Here is a 20,434-nt window from a genome sequence, read left to right on the forward strand (position 1 = left end):
GACTTTGAATTGTGTGGTGGTTCTCTGTGCTCAGTCTCTGTGCTGCTGTGCTGTGTGAACAGGTAAACGCAGTCAGCACCTAGGACCCTCCGACATCTACCTGGACGACCTATCTAACCTTGACCCAGAGGTGGCAGCTCTCTACTTCCCGCCTAAAGGGTAAAGGGCTCCCTGCTCTGATTTCTTTTTCTTTCCACTCACCCTCAATGTAATCAATGTTCATACATGATAGGTGGGAGCACAGATGCCACTATAGAGCTACTTAAAGTTAGAACGGACATTGCTCTTAATCCAGAGTTTTTCATACCACTTTTTTTTTTTACATTATGTTTTGGTGTCTCCCGTGGTTAAATATTAATGGAGGTCAACAGGCAATAGATTTCATAATATGCAGCCCAAAATATGTCACCTTTCCCCCACTCTGTCTCGATATGACCCAAGTTCCTGGTTGGCATGTCTTCCGTAATTCCTCACTTACTCAGTGTCAATGATGACACACATCGATGAACTCTGTGTGGATAATGTAGAAGGATGCATTCCCTAAACTGATCATGAGAAATGTTATCTTAGGCTTGACTTTGTCCTCACAAGGCAGGTCACACTGCTAGGGACTCACTCGGCATAAGATATCAGTTTTTCAAAGTTCTAAATATTGGAGTAAGAAATTGACGAACTCTCTATAAAAGCTCCAACCAAGTTTATTCACCCCAAAGGGTTGAACAGACTAAGAACATATTCATACAAGCACTGATATTTAACCCTTTCTCCTACGCTGAGCCCCGCCTTACACATCTGAACAGCCAATACACCTCTGTTGCTATCCAGAAGATTAGTGATATATATTCTTCCTCACTTCATCTAACCTGACGTCTGCCCAAATTCCTCACTCCTCCCCAACTCAGGCGGTCATTGTGATTGGTACCAGACTGTTTCTCTTCTCCTCCCATAGGGTCCCTGATGGCTAACAATAACATATCCTGACATAATGTAAATGTTATACATTACCCTTTCTCCCTTAGTGAAATTAATAAGTATATTTCATGATTTCTTATGTCAAGAAATCAGAAACCATCAGTCTTATTGATCCCACTGTTAAATACCAATCGGATCTCAGTCACTCATTCTATTTACAGTCAATTCCTGGGACTGTTTTCATAAAGTGTCTCAGAGTAGGAGTGCTGATCTGTGGTCCATTTGAACTTTTCGATCATAATGAACAAGATCACATGGAAAAACGTATGTGTTGTGGATAATCAGGAGTTCCCCAGGGTAGCTGTTTAGGCCCTTTGCTTTTTTCAATTTTTACTAACGACATGCCACTGACTTTGAGTGAAGCCAGGGTGTCTATGTATGCGGATGACTCAACACTATACACGTCAGCTACTACAGCGACTGAAATTACTGCAACACTCAACAAAGAGCTGCAGTTACTTTCAGAGTGGGTGGCAAGCAATAAGTTGGCCCTAAATATTTCTAAAACTAAAAGCATTGAATTTGAAACAAAACACTCACTAAACCCTAAACCTCAACTAATTATTGTAATAAATCATGTGGAAATTGAGCAAGTTGAGATGACTAAACTGTTTGGAGTAATCCTAGATTGTAAACTGTTGTGGTCAAAAAATATTGATGCAGTAGTAGCTAAGATGGGGTGAAGTCTGTCTATAATAAAGCGATGCTCTGCCTTCTTAACAACACTATCAACAAGGCAGGTCCTACAGGCCCCAATTTTGTCACACCTTGACTACTGTTCAGTCGTGTGGTCAGGTGCCACAAAAAAGGACTTAAGAAAATTGCAATTGGTTCAGAGCAGGGCAGCACGGCTGGCCCTTGGATGTACACAGAGAGCTAATATTAATAATATGCATGTCAATCTCTCCAGGCTGAAAGTGGAGGAGAGATTGACTTCATCACTACTTTTATTTATGAGAGGTATTGACATGTTGAATGCACTGAGCTGTCTGTCTAAACTACTGGCACACAGCTCGGACACCCATGCATACACCACAAGACATGCCACAAGAGGTCTCTTCACGCTCCCCAAGTCCAGAACAGACTATGGGAGGCACACAGTACTACATAGTACCATGACTACATGGAACTCTATTCCACATCAAGTAACTGACGCAATCAGTAAAATTAGATGTAAAAAAAACACCTTATGGAACAGCGGGGACTGTGAAGCAAGAAACATTGGCAACACACGCACAATAACATATGCACTATACATACACATTTTTTAGTACTGTAGATATGTGGTAGGGGCCCGAGGGCACACAGTGTGTTGTGAAATCTGTGAATGTATTGTAATGTTTTTAAAATTGTATAAACTGCCTTAATTTTGCTGGACCCCAGATAGAATGGGGATCCATAATAAATACATGAACAAGGGGGACCCCGATCCTTGATCAGCGCTCCTACTCTGAGAAGCTTTAAGAAAACGGCCCATGATAAATGCAACAGCTTGGAACTAGTATTTTCACCCATTATAATTATGAAATGGTAGCGTTAGATTATTAATTATTATTTGGAAGCAGGTTTTGGGGTCACTTCCATTTTTAACTCAGGCAATTCACAAAGTAAACTCAAAGGCATTGAGGTAGACTATTTTCCCTCTACTCTCCATTTAGTGAGACAGAAGGGAGCTCGCGGCCGGGTGCTGAGCAAGGGTCTGGGTCTGGTAACCAGTCTCCCCAGTCGGTGGGCAGCGGGGCCATGGACAGCGGCACAGAGTACCTGTCAGACTCCACCTCCGACCACATGGATGTCAGCATGTCCCTCTGCGGCCGCACTGGCCACACCAGCCAAATCAACAAAGGTGTGTGTGACAAAGAGTGTGAGAGAGAGGGTGATATTGGAAGTACTGTATGTATATTTCTGTACAGCTGTGCATGTCTCATGGAAGGACACATTTCCTTCACTCTTTGCTGCTCCTAATGATGGTCTTTCTCAAGCTAGTGAGTAAACAATGAAGACAGTATTTATTTAATCTAAAAAGGACTAAGTATGGGATAATCAATGAGGGGCTATGTGTCCTGTGGAATATAATGCATGATGTGAAAGTGTGTGCCACGATGCACTAGCAGAATTGCATTTTCCATAGAAGGCATAGGGCCCTGAATTGATTATCCCACTTATAGCACAGCTGTAATTTAGCACATTTGCTGCTAGAAATGTATTTAATTTGCCGGTAGAAATGTGTTCAACATCCACTGAAGTCGCTAGCAAGTTTACTAGATAGCTACAATAGTTGCCTTTTGTAACCAGACAGACTTGCTAGCTTATCTAACCAAAACGTCAGTACTGCTAGCTTGCTACTATGAAAATGTAATTCAACAATGCCAATAATATATTCATTTTGACTTTTGCTTTCAAAAGAATGAACTTCATTGAGATTGAATATTGCCGTGCATTATTTAAGCAATAAGGCCTGAGAACTCGGGGCCTAAAAACAGCCCTTAGTCGGGAGGTATCACACGATAATCCCCGGGTTTGAGGTCCTTATTGCTTTTATAAGATGGTTGCAACATAAATTATAAGATATTTTCATTAAAAACGAGTAAATTCATTTTTACATTCTGAAGTTGCTACCCAAGCGGCCTGACCGTTAATTATTTTCTGGTGTTTTGACCCAGTTGTTCATTCTATTCATTCGACGTTGCTATGCTAAACAAATCATTGGCGTGTAGCTAGCTAGCAGAGGTTCAATGATGATGAGCTACAAGTACTTCAATAAATGATTTAATAAATATCGAATAGGCCTACATAGTCATCAACTATTACGGTTGGCAAGTCCGAGCTAACCAAGCTAGTTGATGTTAATAGTGACGTTTCCGTTGATGGCAAACGAGTGGAAGAGCTGTCCATGGTTCGACGTTGCTATGTTAAACAAATCATTGGCATGTAGCTAGTTAGCTTAGAGCCAGGCAGGTAGGTCTGTTTTCAAACCAAATAGTAACATGGGAAAATGTATGTGTAGACGCTTTTTCCCCAAGGGTGATAAAGTTTCTGAATTTTCCTGCCTTGGCTGCGGGACAGTGGAATTATGACATTAACACGTCATGGTATTTTGTGGAAGTTGTTGGCCCACGACTCCTGCATATCAGCATCCAGGATTTAAACAATCCGTTTTGTAATGGGAAATAATGCACACTCTAGAATGCCCTTCAAGACAAAAAAACTAGTATTCAACAATGCCGTTGTACTCATAGGTTGCACCTCTGTCACTGTCGCGTCGTTGCCATTGTTATCAAAGTTCTACAGACCCTCCAGCCACATTTGATATCCAAAAGTAGAATGAGGGCTAATGACTTTGAATGGGAGCTATGACTGTTTCACAAATTACACTGTAATGGTTTGGAAATACAATGACATTGCTAAAGTAGGCAAATATTTTGTAGGAAACAGCTTTACCATCATGTCGTCAAGTTTACTTTAGACAGTTGGCAATGTTGTCATTATCCATCAAAGCTTGTCAATCTCCATCTAACCAAACGTTATACTGCAACTCAATTCTATCTGGTGACATCAAAGTGATGCCACAAGGTTTTGCTAGTAATAATTGACCTTTTAGATATGGCGTCAGGTTTTTAAGCGACATTAATGCACTTTAGACCAGATCTTTATCAGCACCTATTGAAAGATGTATTGAATAGAATGTTCAGTTGGCCGTCAGTCCTAAAACAAACGTTCAAAACAATATTGTGACGAAATGTACAGGCCATGAATAACGTGGTAACCTATGTTATTTTTATTTTATTTTTACCCATTTGTATTCATGAGACATTCTCTATTGCCATTTCCCTTTGTTCCAGATAAGTTTATGGAGCAAGTTGTGAACTACCAAGATTTGGTGAGCAACCCTGGACTCATCGAAGATCCAAATCTGGTTATCTGCATCAACTCAAAGTAAGTTCCATATATGGTAATGATATACAATACATCTGATCTTGTGGTTCTGCCATTATACTGTATGATTTGTATAGGTCTCTGTCAGTTGACTAATTAGGTTTTTTGGTGCTCTTTTAGGTATTATAACTGGGCAGTAGCTGCCCCTATGGTCCTGTCAATGCAAGTCTTTCAAAAGAATCTACCAAAGGTATATCACCGATCTCTCACCAGTCTATACCTACTCCATTGTAATACCTTTGAATGTATGAGGTAGAGGTCGACCGATTAATTGGAAGGGTCGATTTGAAGTTTTCATAACAATCGGTAGCTTATCTTATAAAAAACAATCAATCTTACATAATCACTAGTTAACTACACATGGTTGATGATATTACTAGTTTATCTAGCTTGTCCTGTGTTGCATATAATCAATGCAGTGCCTGAAATTGTGTAACTTTTTTTTGCGTTCAGTGTAAGCAGAGTCAAGAGTATATGCAGCAGTTTGGGTCGCCTGACTTGGAACGGTTCCGTATTTCACTGAAAGTATAAATGTTTTGTTTTCGAAATGATAGTTTACGGATTTGACCATATTAATGACCTGAGGCTCGTAGTTCTGTGTTTATTATATTGTAATTAAGTCTATGACTTGAAATTTGATAGAGTAGTCTGACTGAGCGGTGGTAGGCAGCAGCAGGCTCATAAGCGTTCATTCAAACCGAACTTTCCTCCGTTTGCCAGCAGCTTTTCGCAATGCTTGAAGCACAGCGCTGTTTGACTTCAAGCCTATCAACTCCAGAGATTAGGCAGGCAATACTATAGTGCCTATAAGAACATCCAATAGTCAAAGGTCTATGAAATACAAATGGTATAGAAAGAAATAGTCCTATAATAACTACAACCTAAAACTTCTTAACTGGGAATATTGAAGACTCATGTTAAAAGGAACCACCAGCTTTCATATGTTCTCATGTTCTGAGCAAGGAACTTAAACGTTAGCTTTTTTACATGGCACATATTGCACTTTTACTTTCTTCTCCAACACTGTGTTTTTGCATTATTTAAACCAAATTGAACATGCTTCATTTGAGGCTAAATTGATTTTACTGATGTATTATATTAAGTTAAAATAAGTGTTCATTGTTCATTCAGAGTTGTTGTGATTTATTGTCTTTTTTTGGTCCTCCAATAATCGGTATCGGCGTTGAAAAATCTGAATCGGTCGACCTCTAGTATGGGGAGTAGTATACAAGGGCACACTTCAGGGGTGCGTTCAGTTTGAGTCAACTTTTGCGTGACGGTTTGTACTGAATGACATGTTTCCTCAAAACGGTGTGCAGCGTTCTTCAACAGCTTTTGAGGTACGTTTGCTCCCGTTTGGTGGGTGTGGCGAGGGATGGCCCTATGTTGCGGCACGATCAATATGGGTGTGACCATTTGAAATAGTCCCATGTGACTCAGTTGGTAGTGCATGGCTCTTGCAACGCCAGGGTTGTGGGTTCGATTCCCACGGCGGAGCAGTACGAAAATGTATGCACTCACTACTGTAAGTCGCTCTGGATAAGAGCGTCTGCTAAATGATTCAAATGTAAAATGTTGTAAACTCCTGCGGAACACCATACACAAATGTCCTCTGGGCCAGCATAATTACAACGTCCTTCAATACAGTACCGTTTCCATTGAACAAAATTTTGCACACCGTTCTGTTGTACTGAACGCACCCAAGGATAAAGGAACGATAATTGGAAAGCAGGGAAAGTGGTGGCAGGTGTAATATATGACCTTTAACCAAGTGCTGTCTGTTTGTCTGTAGAGTGCCATTGACCAGCTGGTGAAGGATAAGATGCCCAAAAAGTCTGGCCGCTGGTGGTTCTCCTGGAGGAGGAAGGACATGGACACTAACCCAAACCAGGTAGCCTATCACTGTTTTTCTATCCAGGCTAGGGTCGTGTTCAGTAGACACGAAACTGAAGAAAACTTGGAGGTACTATCTGAAATTGTTTTCTGTTGCAAAATGTTATGCTACGGTGTGGCCTAATGAACACGATCCAGGACTTCTGGGGACCCCTAGCCGTCGCACATACAGTATTTGTTCCAGTCTAGTACCAGCACACCTTCATTTGACATTTTAGTTGGATTGGAATGTCATAAATCGTAGTCTTATTGAAGGATAATGGGTAAACAGCTGCTTAGCTTTTAATTTATAACAATATTTTTGTCCGTCTTTCTTTTACTACAGACTGGAGAGAATTCCAAGCAGGATCAAGAGAAGGCACAAGCAGAGACTGAAGAAGCCTCAACCTCTGTTTCCGGTCACTCGACAACGATACTGTGAGTGATCACAGACGCACATTGTTCCGCATATGCGTAACTCAATTGCACGTTTTGCCTAAAAGAGTTCCATGAAAAGTTTGAATTTGACCTTTTGGCGTTTCTTTTAGCAGAATTGCTCGTCTATTCCATTAGCTACCTACCATATAGTGAGAAATAAGACCGCGTGCTGAAATAGTGTGTGCGCGTGTGACTGTATGTGTGACTGTCCAGGGCAACTCTCGATGACCTGACAAGCGACGAGGAGGCGGGCCTGGGCCGAGACGGCAGCCTATCATCAGAGACCTCCGAGACCATGACCACCGCCCAGTGTTTCAGCCAGATGTACCGCAAGTCCCTACGCCTCACCTCCGATCAGATAGTACGTCATCACTGCCACATGCACACACACGACCACTACCTCATGATCCCGACCATGTGGTCATTTCCCTGCCCCCGTCAGTAAGCCATCTTAACCTTGTGATTGTGTTCTGGCCAGGAGCGGTTGAACCTGCGGGAGGGGGCCAACAAGGTTGTGTTCAGCGTGACCACTCAGTACCAGGGCACCTGTCGCTGCGAGGCCGCCATCTACCTGTGGAACTGGGACGACCGCGTCGTCATCTCCGACATCGACGGCACCATCACCAAGTGAGCAGAAAGCTTTCACCAAGTACCTCCGAATGCCTTTAGGGTGGTTTATCATGATCGGAGCACAGTATGATGTGCATTTGTACACAAATACTTTGGGGTCTGAAATTATTAACACCCTTGATAAAGATGAACAGTAATGACTATATAAAATAAATAATTAATACTGAGCTATATTGTATGTGTAACAGTATAGCTTCCGTCCCTCTCCTCGCCCCAACCTGGGCTTGAACCAGGGACCCTCTGCACACATCAACAACTGACACCAACGAAGCATCGTTACCCATCGCGCCACAAAAGCCGCGGCATTTGCAGAGCAAGGGGAACAACTACTTCAAGGTCTCAGAGCGAGTGACGTCACCGATTGAAACGCTATTAGGGCGCACCACCGCTAACTAGCTAGCCGTTTCACAACGGTTACATATGCTCAAAAAACAATTGGGATATTTATTCTAATCAATTGCTCAGAGAAAGAGATTTTGTTTAACAAGTAAAACAAACTGTTCTCAGAAAGGTAACGGTCAAAAATATTGACACTCCTAATATATAGATAGATCTACATATATATCTAAAATAACTAAAGTAAGAGGGAAAGTCAGCCAGTAAAATACTACTTGAGTAAAAGTTTAGAAGTATCTGGTTTTAAATGCACTTAAGTACAGTGGTGGGAAAATTATTGAATTGTCATGCTTAAAAAGTAAATGCTATACATTAAATTCCTTATATTAAGCAAACCAGACGGCACAATTTCATTTTTTATTTACGGCGGACAGCCAGGGGCACGCTCCAGCACTGACATCATTTACAAACACAATATTTGTGTTTAGTGATTCGCCAGATCAGAGGCAGTAGGGATAACAACACTTTATATCGATAGGTGTGTGAACTGGACTGTCCTACCTGAGCATTCGAAATGTAACGAGTACTTTTGGGTGTCAGTGAACATGTATGGGAGTAAGAAAGGACATATTTTATTTCGGAATGTAATGGAGTAAAAGTACAGATACCCAAAAAACTACTTAGTTTCTTTTGTTGTTTTGGCTCTGTACTCCAGCACATTTGAAATGATACAAAGTGGTGTCTGTCAGCTTTAATTTGAGTGTATTTTCATCCATATCAGGTAAACCATTTAGAAATTGCAGGACTTTCTGTACATAGCCCCCCATTTTAGGGAACCAAAGTATTTGGACAAATTCACTTTAATATACAGGTATGTGTATTAAGAGTCACGTTTTAATATTTGGTCTTATATTCCTAGCATGCAATGAACACATCAAGCTTGTAACTACAAACTTGTTGGATGCATTTCCAGTTTCTTTTGGCTGTGTTTTGGAGTATTTTGTACCCAATAGAAATGAATGGTAAATAATGGGTTGTCATTTTGGAGTCACTGTTATTGTAAATAAGAATAGAATATGTTTCTAAACACTTCTACATTGTGGATGCTGCCATGATTATGGATAATCCTCAATAAATTGTGAATAATGATGAGTGAGAAAGTCAAAGATCATACCCCCAAGACATGCTATCCTCCCCTGTTATTGGTAATGGTGAGAGTTAGCATGTCTTGGGGGTAGGATCTTTGACCTTCTAACTTTCTCACTCATCAAATGAAATGGTATTTGTCACATGCTTTGTAAACAACAGGTCTAGACTAACAGTGAAATGCTTACCTTCCCAACAATAAAGAATAACTAATCATAATAATAGGAAGAAAAAAAATTGTAACACAAGGAATGAATACGCAATGATAGCTTTTCTATATATACATGGGGTACCAAGTCGATGTGCAGGGGTATGACGAAATTGAGGTAGGTATGTACACTACCATTGAAAAGTTTGGGGTCACTTGGAAATTTCCAGCTACAATTAGTCGTTGACGACATTAACAATGTCTATGCTGTTTTTTTTAAATCAATTTGATGTTATTTTAATGGACAAAAAATTTGCTTTTCTTTCAATAACAAGGACATTTCTAAGTGACCCCAAACTTTTGAACGGTAGTGTACATAGGGGCAACAGGATGGCTAAATAGACTGTAGCAGCAGCAGCGTATGTGATGAGTTTCTGTGTTGGAGTAAGTACACTACGTGACCAAAAGCATGTGGACACCTGCTCCTGGAACATCTCATTCCAAAACCATGGGCATTAATATGGAGTTGGTTCCCCTTTTGCTGCTATAACAGCCTCCACTCTTCTGGGAAGGCTTTCCACTAGATGTTAGAATATTGCTGTGGGGACTTGTTTCCATTCAGCCACAAGCATTAGTGAGGGTACTGATGTTGGGTAATTATGCCTGGCTCACAGTCGGTGTTCCAATTCATCCCAAAGGTGTTCGATTGGGTTGAGGTCAGGGCTCTGTGCAGGCCAGTCAAGTTCCTCCACACCGATCTTGACAGACCATTTCTGTATGGACCTCGCTTTGTGCACGGGGGCATTGTCATGCTGAAACAGAAAAGGGCCTTCCCCAAACTGTTGCCACAAAGTTGGAAGCACAGAATCGTCTAAAATTGAATTATATGCTGTAGTGTGAAGATTTCCCTTTATTGGAACTAAGAAGCCAAGCCCGGACCATTATTCCTCCTCCACCAAACTTTACAGTTGGCAATATGCATTGGGACAGGTAGCGTTCTCCAGATTCGTTCTGTCAAACTGCCAGATGGGAACCGTGATTTATCACTTCAAAGAACACATTTCCACTGCTCCAGAGTCCAATGGCGGCGAGCTTTACACCACTCCAGACGACGCTTGGCATTGCACATGGTGATCTTAGGCTTGTGTGCCGCTGCTCGGCCACGGAAACCCATTTCATGAAGCTCCCAAATAACAATTATTGTGCTGATGTTGCTTCCAGAGTCAGTTTGAAACTTTGTAGTGAGTGTTACAACTGAGGACAGGCAAGTTTTACGTGCTACGCGCTTCAGCACTCGGCGGTCCCGTTCTGTGAGCTTGTGTGGCGTACCACTTCGTGGCTGAGCCGTCGTTTCCACTTCACAATAACAGCACTTAGTTGACTTACAGGCAGCTCTAGCAAGGCAGAAATTTGACAAACTGACTTGTTGGAGAGGTGGCATCCTATGACGGTGGCATGTTGGTCACTGAGCTCTTCAGTTAGGCCATTCTACCTCCAATGTTTGTCCTATGGAGATTGCATGGCTGTGTGCTCGATTTCTATACACCTGTCAGCAACAGGTGTGGCTGAAATGGCCAAATCCACTAATTTGAAGGGGTTTCCACTTACTTGTATGTATGTATGTATGTATGCGTATAGGATGCTAAAGGACCTCGGATGCTGAGCAGTTGCCATTCCAAGCGGTGATGCAGCCACTCAAGATGCTCTCAATGGTGTAGTTATAGACCTTTTTGAGGATCTGAGGGCCCATGCCAGATCTTTTCAGCCTCCTGAGGGGGAAGAGGCGTTGTCGTGCCCTATTCACGACTGTGCTGGTGTGTTTGGACCATGATAGGTCCTTTAGCGTTGTGGACACCAAGGAACTTGAAGCTCTCGACCTGCTCCACTACAGCCACATCAGTGTGAATTGGGGCGTGTTTGGCCCTCCATTTCCTGTAGTCCACATTAAGCTTCTTTGTCTTGCCCACATTGAGAGAGTGGTTGTTGTCCTGGCACCACACTGCCAGGTCTCTGACCACCTCCTCCCTATAGGCTGTCTCATCGTCGTTGGTGATCAGGCCCACCACCGTCGTGTCATTGGTAAACTTGATGTTGGAGTCGCACGCAGCCACGCAGTCGTGGGTGAACAGCGAGTACAGGAGGGGACTAAGCACACACCCCTGTGGGTCAGTGTAGCGGAAGTTTTCCCTTCCCTCACCACCTGGGGGCGGCCCGTCAGGAAGTCCAGAATCCAGTTGCAGAGGGAGTTGTTTAGTCCAGAGGGTCCTTAGCTTGGTGATGAGCTTTGAGGGCTCTATGGTGATGAACGCTGAGCTGTAGTCTATGAACAGCATTCTCACATAGGTGTTCCTTTTGTCCAGGTGGGGAAGGGCAGTGTGGAGTGCAATAGAGTTCGCATCATCTATTGATCTGTTTGGGCGGTTTGCAAATTGGAGTGGGTCTAGGGTTTCTGGGATGATGGTGTTGATGTGCGCCATGACCAACCTTTCAAAGCATTTCATGGCTACAGATGTGAGTGCTATTGGTCGATAGTCATTTTGGCAGGTTACCTTGGCATTCTTGGGCACAGCGACTATGGCGGTCTGCTTGAAACTTGTAGGTATTACAGACTGGGTCAGAGAGGTTGAAAATATAAGTGAAGACACTTGCCAGCTGGTCGTGCTCGGAGTACTAGTCCTGGTAATCTGTCTGGCCCTGCGGCCTTGTGAATGTTAACCTGTTTAAAGGTCGTACTAGCATCGGCCTAGCGGTTAAGAGCGTTGGGCCAGTAATCGAAAGGTTGTTGGTTCGAATCCCCAAGCCGACTAGGTGAAATATCTGTGTTCCCTTGAGCAAGGCACTTAACCCTTATTGCTTCTGGAGAAGAGCGTCTTCTAAATGACAAAAATATCAAATGTAAATTATTCACGATTCATTCAGGATGATCTGTAATCATGAGCAATTGGATTAGTATAAAATACTAAAATTCCCTCTTTTTTTTTTTAAGTATACAACATATTTATTTTATAGTCATTTTTGCTCATCTTTATCAAGGTGTCGATAATTTCGAACCCCAGTGTATATGTGCACAGAAAAAAATTTATGAAATTGTATGAAATGTATGCATTCACTACTGTAAGTCGCTCTGGATAAGAGCGTCTGCTAAATAACTAAAATGTAAAAAATGTATGTGTGTGTTCAGTGATTTACTAACTCTCTCCTTATTCGTCATAGGTCTGATGCTCTTGGGCATATCCTACCTCAGCTGGGGAAAGACTGGACGCACCAGGGCATCGCCCGACTGTACCACAAAATCCACCAGTAAGTGCCTATGCTCACACCAGGGTCATGTTCAGTAGGGCACACCGCAGCAAAACGTATGGAGACGAAAATGAGCATTTCTTATTGGACATGTCTTCTGTTTGATACATAATGAACATGAAGCAGCCTAATGATCCCCTCCATTTAACTTTTACTGTGCATGCATTGGTGCCGAAACACTTGTATGTGCCCAAAAATGGTGACATTGTGACACTTCCTGGTCTGAATATGCCATGCTGAGCTTCTCATTAGAAGCTGTTGATAACTGACAAGATTATTCTATATTTCTCTCCTGCACTCTTTCCCCTTGCTCTTTCTCTCACTCTTTCTCTCTCCCTCCTAGGAACGGCTACAAGTTCCTGTACTGTTCGGCGCGGGCCATCGGCATGGCCGACATCACCAAGGGCTACCTGCAGTGGGTGAACGACAAAGGCACTGTCCTCCCCAAGGGCCCCGTGCTGCTGGCCCCCAGCAGTTTCTTCTCTGCCCTGCACAGAGAGGTGGTGGAGAAAAAGCCCGAGGTGTTTAAGGTCGCCTGCCTTACTGACATCCGAGATCTGTTCAACCCCCAGAGGCAGCCCTTCTACGCAGCCTTCGGTAACAGGACCAACGTAAGCCACACACGTACAGTACTAACACAGGCCTTGTCACATTCCCCGACTTGCGTCCTATGAGAAATTAGGGAGTTTTATAGTATTTCAAATTTGCAAAAATGTTTTGTGCTTTAAATGCCAGGATGTCATACTCATTTCGGCTTTTCATCTAGTATGAATTCACTATTAAGGAAGAGAATCATCTTTCCAGACCCACGTGTCTTTGACCACAGCTGGTAATCAGCTGATAGTCAAATAAGGGGATGGGCTGTACCAAAATGAACCAATTGCGGGAAACAACGTGTACGTTAGATCATGCATTCTCAGTATTGGTGAGCCTAGTATGTTGACAGGGCTCGACATTACCGCTTGTCCGGGACAAGTGGGGGAAAAAAACACTTTTTTTTAAATACAAAATTCGGACAACTTAAATCTATATTCTGCTTGTCCAACAAGTTTTAAAAAATTACAATATCAAACAATTACTCCGATCAGTTGAACACCCTTCTCCCATTCTCTGCAGAGCACATTGGAGTAGAATTATTGTATCACGTGTGTGCCAGTGCAAGGGGGCTGTTGCTCGAGGAGAGAGCTGGGGACGTTGCAGCGGTAGTTAGCCTATGAAATAATGATGGACAACAGACTAACTAGATGGCCAATTCAAAACATATCGTGTAGTCTGGCAAATTTATTTGGGTAGTTGGCTGTTTAGAAATTTGCATGTATTAATGTCATTTTTATGCCCTAAAAAAAAAGCACTTGTGAATAACCGCAGATGGCAGACACGTAGTTGAACGGATGCGTTCATAAAACCAATGCAACATAGCCTACTTCAGTTGCGAAACAGTCTCTCAAGTGCTCAATATCGGGAGTTGAGGAAAAACATCTGACACCGTTGGAAAACATGGATTCCCCTCAATTCAATATTGGCCATGTAATTTTGACAACGTTCTAGAATGTTCTTAGAATAGCCTACTTGACAAATGGCTCCCATGCTATCAATAAATCTCACCTGAAACCTGAATTGATTATATATATATATATATATATATATATTGTGGTTCCTTTCAACATACAACACAATTGTCAGTCACTTTTTTGGCCCATGGTGTTAGACCAGTTTCTATTTTTGGAAAAGTGACTTGAGCTTTCGGACAAGTAAAAACTGTCAAAAAAAAAAAAGAATTTTTAAAAGTTAATGTCAAGCCCTGGTTGATATTTGCTGCTTACTGTGTGGCAGTTCGGGGGACACACACCGCCGACTCATTTTCTATGTGTTTGGCCTGTGTTTCTAATATATTTGAAATAAAGTTTGATTTGAGTGTTGTTATTTCAGGATGCCTATGCCTATAAGAAGGTGGGTGTCCCTGACACCAGGATCTTCACTGTGAACCCCAAAGGAGAGCTCATTCAAGAGAAGACCAAAGGGAACAAGTCATCGTAAGTGTACTACCCAACCGAGAAGAGTGACAGTGGTCAGTCGACTCCTCATAAGTGCACTTTGGATAAGTGCACACAACACATGCAGTACAGTTTTCCCAGTCCCCAATACAATTCCATTCTTTAAAAAAGATTGCTCATGATAACTGCATGCTCTGGTTTAGAGCATGCTGTGTCATGTCACTTTATATTCAGCGAATTGGAACTATCAGTTGACTCTTGATAAGTAAAACTGAATTCATAGAGCTACGATAGCTCCAGCACATTATACTCTCTTTCTGTGTGTGTGTCACAGGTACACACACCTCGGTGAGCTGGTGGAGCACTTCTTCCCTGAGATCTCCAAGGATGGGACGTCATCCTCCTTCCACTGCCCTGAGTACAGCCACTTCTCCTACTGGAGAGAGCCCCTACCACCACTGGACATGTCCTCTCTGGACTAGACACACACACCACTGGACCAGTCCTCTGGACTAGACACTCGCGCGCATGCACACACACTTTCTTTCCTCCCCTTTGCTCTCTCTCTCTCTCTCTCTCTGTTGATCCCTTTCTGAATTCATAAATAGCTTTACTAAGTGTTCATTGCCTGGAATATTCTAGATGTGAAAGGTTCTCATTTAATATACTCTATATTCTCCTGTGTCATTCATCTAATGCAATAGAGAACAAAACTAAAGTGTATAGATTTCAAAAAATGACTGGGAGACACACACACACACACACACATGCACAGAGCCAAATTTGAGACCAAATATGCATCGATGACTGTTCATTTTACGCAACGCTGTATATTTCATATTGTGGAATATTGATTGCAAAAAGTCACTGCACTGGCTGTGCCATATTGCCATTATCCAAACGATACTGGAGCAAGGTACATTTGTGCTGCTCAAGAGTTCCAAAAAGAGCTTTGCCATTTTAAATCTCAATTAGCAAACCTGCATACTAGTATACTATACAAATTATAACATCTACATAGACGCAACTGGACAAAAAAACACCCTTTTCAGTTTTAGGTTTGTTTTAACGCTATATTGCCTGAACTTTCTACTTCATTTGGTGTATGCATACAATTCCATCCTATATATTGTTTTGACAAACATATTTATTAGCTCATTGTACAATTGAGCGCAAAACAGCTTTTTAGTGTAGAAAAGGCATTGTAAGTAAGCCTTTAGCTTGTTTGAAAACGAAGCCCCCCCCCAAAAAAACCATGCCGAACAACGTGAGTATTTATGCTTTGTGTTCTAGCGGGACTGATCTGGAATTGCCCAACTTTCTCTCTGCCTGTACTCGCTGTAGTCCATTGCAGTGACGTTGACGACTCAGTAGTCTGCTTTAAAGGGACAGTTCACCCAAATTCCTCACTTTTTTTTCTTTTCTGTTGACTTTAAAAGTAGTCCATAGACTATTATGATATACTGCAGTACACTCTTCCCATGTGATGGTGGAACATTGAATGTCAGCATGACCAAGTAACCGTACTTAAGAGTTTTACATTAGATGAGTAAAGGACAAACCATTTTTCTTTTTACAGTGCTAAAATGAGATTAGCGTAAAAACTCAAGTTATAGAAGTGTGTGTGCATGTTGACCCTAAAGAGTATATTGTAGCTCAAATACAGTCAGTAATGGAGAAAATGTGTTGTTGTAGCCTAGCGTGATGAGTAAGCCCATCTTGAGACCAAAATGACTTGAACTGCTGCTTTTGACTGGAAGCTAGCTTTTTGATCTTGTTTATAGTTGACTTCACTATGTATTTTGGAGCTCTTGCATCAAGGATTTGGTAGCAGTTGGATACACACAAGGCCCCAACCAGAAACAATGCCTAGCCCCTGCCCCCTGCAGTGGTCAGGGTGGTGGATCAGGCATCTTGCACCCTGGAAAAAGTGTTTCAGCTCTACGCAAGAGACGAGGGAGTAGGGGTTGGGGGTTGTTTCGGGACAGGGGCAATGGCACAGTAGGTAGGGGTTCATTCTAAAGTCAGGGTTAAAGCTATAGCTCCTCTTTAACAGTAGGCTCGGATCACACCACTCCCTTTAAGGTACTACACTACATGTTTTCGAGCTGAGCCATATAGATATCTATATATGGTTTTATACTAGGCCATATGTGAATCGGGTGGTTCAGAATCGGACACATTCCAGGATTGAGTAAATAGAACCGGTTGGGGAATTGAAATGGCCATGGTCTGGGTTGACACGGTGCCTTCTTGCTTATATGATTCATAAGCTTTTATATGTATTGATATTTCTAAATATATTGTTTGTCATCCAAAGTAATACCATGGGCTCTGTGTGGAGACTAGAGAAATTGCATTGGACCCGAAAAGCCCTGTCTTTGCTGTATGTTTTTATCAAATTATCTTAATATAAAGTAAATACTGTAAAACACACCATGTTTCTTTTTGTCTTCTTTTGTCTGAGTTGAGTTGGAATATGTGCTTTGCCATTTTTAAAAAGTAACCTACTGCACCAGTGGTGCCTGGAGTGGGTACACTCGAATTTTGCTAAAATGAAATCCTAAGCTTCCCGCCAAGCGAAGGAAACGCGCCCTGTGTGAAAAATTCTATGACAAACAGTGCCATGTACTCTCAATGACCTAAAATGATGAATCTTGGTCTTTCACAGTCAGGCTAATCCAAATTCTACTATGCAAGTAGGCTAATAGTAGACCTAATATTGAAACAGATAAATGAGGCTGTCAATAGTCGGAAATTCACAGGTTTCAGATTTTTTATTTTATATTCTTTTGAGGTCTGGGAAGAATCTAAGAAATGTATATTTGAGTGTAGTTTATGAAGTTACGTCATTGACAATGATTTAAGTGTACAGAATAGTTTTGTAGTTGTAAACATCATTTGCAAGTGTGTTACTGATTAGTTGAAAACATGAAAGATGAATCTGTAGTTCTAAGCACATTCTCGAATGTGTAAATGACGAGTTGTTTAGTTTATTAGGATCCCCATTAGCTACTGCATATGCAGCAGCTACTCTTCCAGGGGTCCAGATAAAGCGTACAAATACATGACAAAGTACAGAGCAGTAAATAGACCAGAACTCCATAAGATATTAAATTCAAAATAAAATGTCATACACTGAGTGTACAAAACATTAGGACCACCTTCGTAAAGCCGTATAAGTCATCATTCCATAAAACCTAGCAGTAAAACCCGAAAGTGGTTCCAATCGTTTTTTCACCACTACTTCATATAAGGTCTGTGTTTCGTGTCGGATTACCCTGGTGTGATGTTTTGATAACCGTGCAAATCTCTCTCTGACAAGGTAACCTTTATCAATATGTTTGCCTGTAATTAGCTAACACAACGTGCCATTGGAACACAGGAGTGATGGTTGCTGATAATGGGCCTCTGTACGCCTATGAAGATATTCCGTTCAAAATCAGCCTTTCCAGCTACAAAAGTAATTTACAACATTAACATTGCCTACACTGTATTTCTGATCAATTTGATACTTTTAATGGACAAAAAATTAGCTTTTCTTTCAAAAACAAGGACATTTCTAAGTGACCCCAAACTTTTGAATGGTAGTGTATACTCAGCGACGTGATGTTTCACGAACAGCACCACAGATATTTGGACAAGCGAGATGCATGACTACACTCACGTTCACACACAGTATACGTGCATGAGTTAGGTGGTAGATAAAAGACCAAAACAGCTGAGCAGTTGAGCCTCGTGTAAAAGCTCTTAGTAGTTGCGGAAATTGACCCACTCATCTGTTTCCTTTCTACATCTACGTCATATCGCTGAGTCTGGAAAGATCCCAGTGAGGACGACGAGCACACAGATGAGCTTCCCTGAGACAGTTTCTGGCAGTTTGCACAGAAATTCTTCGGTTGTGCAAACCCACAGTTTCATCAGCTGTCCGGGTGTCTTCTCTCCTCGACAGCCGGCATGGTTACACGTAGTCTGTGGTTGTGAGGCCGGTTGGACGCACTGACAAATTCTTTAAAACAATGTTGGATGCGGCTTATGGTAGAGAAATGAACAATCAATTATCTGGCAACAGCTCTGGTGGACATTCCTGCAGTCAGCATGCCAATTGCATGCTCCCTCAAAACTTGAGACATCTGTGGCATTGTGTTGTGACAAAACTGCACATTTTAGAGTGGCCTTTATTGTCCCCAGCACAAGGTGCACCTGTGTAATGATCACACTGTTTATTCAGCTTCTTGATATGCCACATCTGTCAAGTGAATGGATTATCTTGGCAAAGGAAAAATGCTCACTAACAGGGATGCAAACATATTTGTGCACAACATTTGAGAGAAATAACTTTTGTGCCAGGAACATTTCTAGGATCTTTTATTTCAGCTCATGAAACCAACACTTTACATTTGTGAGAATGTTTTATGCCTATTTGAATAGGAAGTGTACACGTTTGCTTTTGGATTATGTGCTCACCAGGTTTAAATGAGGTTGTAATCAGAGTACATGTTAGAGAGTCTTGGTTGCGTGTGGATTGTGATGTCATTCATGTCTGTCCCAAAAACCAGATGGAATTCAGGTAATTCTAACAATATGCTGTTCAGAGAATCAAAAAACAGTGTGCTTATATGAATTTGGAGCAGTGGCTTACACATTAATAAAGGACATTTTCTTTCCATTATGGATACATTTAAGATAGTGATTCTGCCTTCTTGGTCTTTGCCTTTATCCAAGATGGTGATTTTGTGTTTCTTATGTATTATTATGATTACCCCTTTAGTTTTGTTTGGGGCTGATGGGAAAAAAAGCAGCCAGTTTGTACAAATGGTTCTGCATTCTATGTGCATCCTTGTGGAGCAGGTGTGTTTATTGGAGCAATATAGTTTCTTGCTAGGATATCGAGACAGCTGGAACGTTTGATAGGACAATTTAGGCCTTTCCAATTCCAAGAGAGAATACCTAGCATTGACATTTTTTTTTCCAGAAAGGAATGTTATATTAATGATATAATTATTCTCTTTAGTGGTGATAAGCCCATTGATGTGTAACAAAAAGCAGGACCCACAGGGAAACTCACCCATGGGTCATTCCCCACCCAGAAAACCCTTCCTGTACACCCCCCTCCCCCTCCCCCTTCCTAGCCCCCTCTTCACAATCATTCATCATGGCCTGTAGGCCAAGTCCTCCCTGGGAGATAAATTCAATAGCCTGCCTTAAAAGAAGTGGGACAGCAATCAAAAAGAAGAAGAAAAAAACTAGTGTAGAAGCCCATATGAGACTGGCCATCTCTCCTTAGCAGTAGTAAAAAAAGTTGTAGGGGAATAGCGTCAAATTTATATTGCCATATTTTGCCCATGTAGGGATTCAATGTGCTGTAGCCCCACAAGGAAGCAGCCCCAGCCTGTGTGACATCTCACTATACTGTATTGTCCATTGTTCATTCATTGGAGAATTAAAAAAAAAAAAAAAATTATGTGGCCTTGACAGAATGATAAAATTAGTGTGTGTGTGTATGTGTATATATATATATATATATATATATACCAAAAATGTACTATTCATGGAACGACCCAGTTGCATTTCACCCATGGTGATGGAGCTCTATATTTAGCCTACTTAGTATTAGAGAATATGACTGTTCTCTATTTTATGACTAAATGTGAACGCCCAG

At 41.7% G+C, this 20,434-nt stretch overlaps 1 protein-coding gene across 5 annotated transcripts in view; it reads left to right on the forward strand.

Annotated features, from left to right (window-relative positions):
• Positions 1 to 17,208, forward strand: part of zgc:123305 (SMP2 and LNS2 domain-containing protein) — a 58,342-nt gene extending 41,134 nt beyond the window's left edge. For all 5 annotated transcript variants that reach the window (XM_014132086.3, XM_014132084.3, XM_014132085.3 and 2 more), the window contains exons 8-19: positions 63 to 159; positions 2,631 to 2,818; positions 4,815 to 4,908; positions 5,029 to 5,098; positions 6,701 to 6,799; positions 7,127 to 7,218; positions 7,432 to 7,579; positions 7,697 to 7,845; positions 12,692 to 12,778; positions 13,122 to 13,389; positions 14,708 to 14,811; positions 15,107 to 17,208. In XM_014132086.3, coding sequence (XP_013987561.3) covers positions 63 to 159; positions 2,631 to 2,818; positions 4,815 to 4,908; positions 5,029 to 5,098; positions 6,701 to 6,799; positions 7,127 to 7,218; positions 7,432 to 7,579; positions 7,697 to 7,845; positions 12,692 to 12,778; positions 13,122 to 13,389; positions 14,708 to 14,811; positions 15,107 to 15,254 — 1,544 coding nt within the window. In that variant the 3' untranslated portion in view covers positions 15,255 to 17,208. The remainder of the gene's footprint in view (positions 1 to 62; positions 160 to 2,630; positions 2,819 to 4,814; positions 4,909 to 5,028; positions 5,099 to 6,700; positions 6,800 to 7,126; positions 7,219 to 7,431; positions 7,580 to 7,696; positions 7,846 to 12,691; positions 12,779 to 13,121; positions 13,390 to 14,707; positions 14,812 to 15,106) is intronic.
• The last annotated feature ends 3,226 nt before the right edge of the window (positions 17,209 to 20,434 follow it).

Source organism: Salmo salar, chromosome 12 (genome assembly GCF_965601325.2).
Source record: "Salmo salar chromosome 12, fSalSal1, whole genome shotgun sequence".
In the NCBI taxonomy this organism is placed as follows: domain Eukaryota; kingdom Metazoa; phylum Chordata; class Actinopteri; order Salmoniformes; family Salmonidae; genus Salmo; species Salmo salar.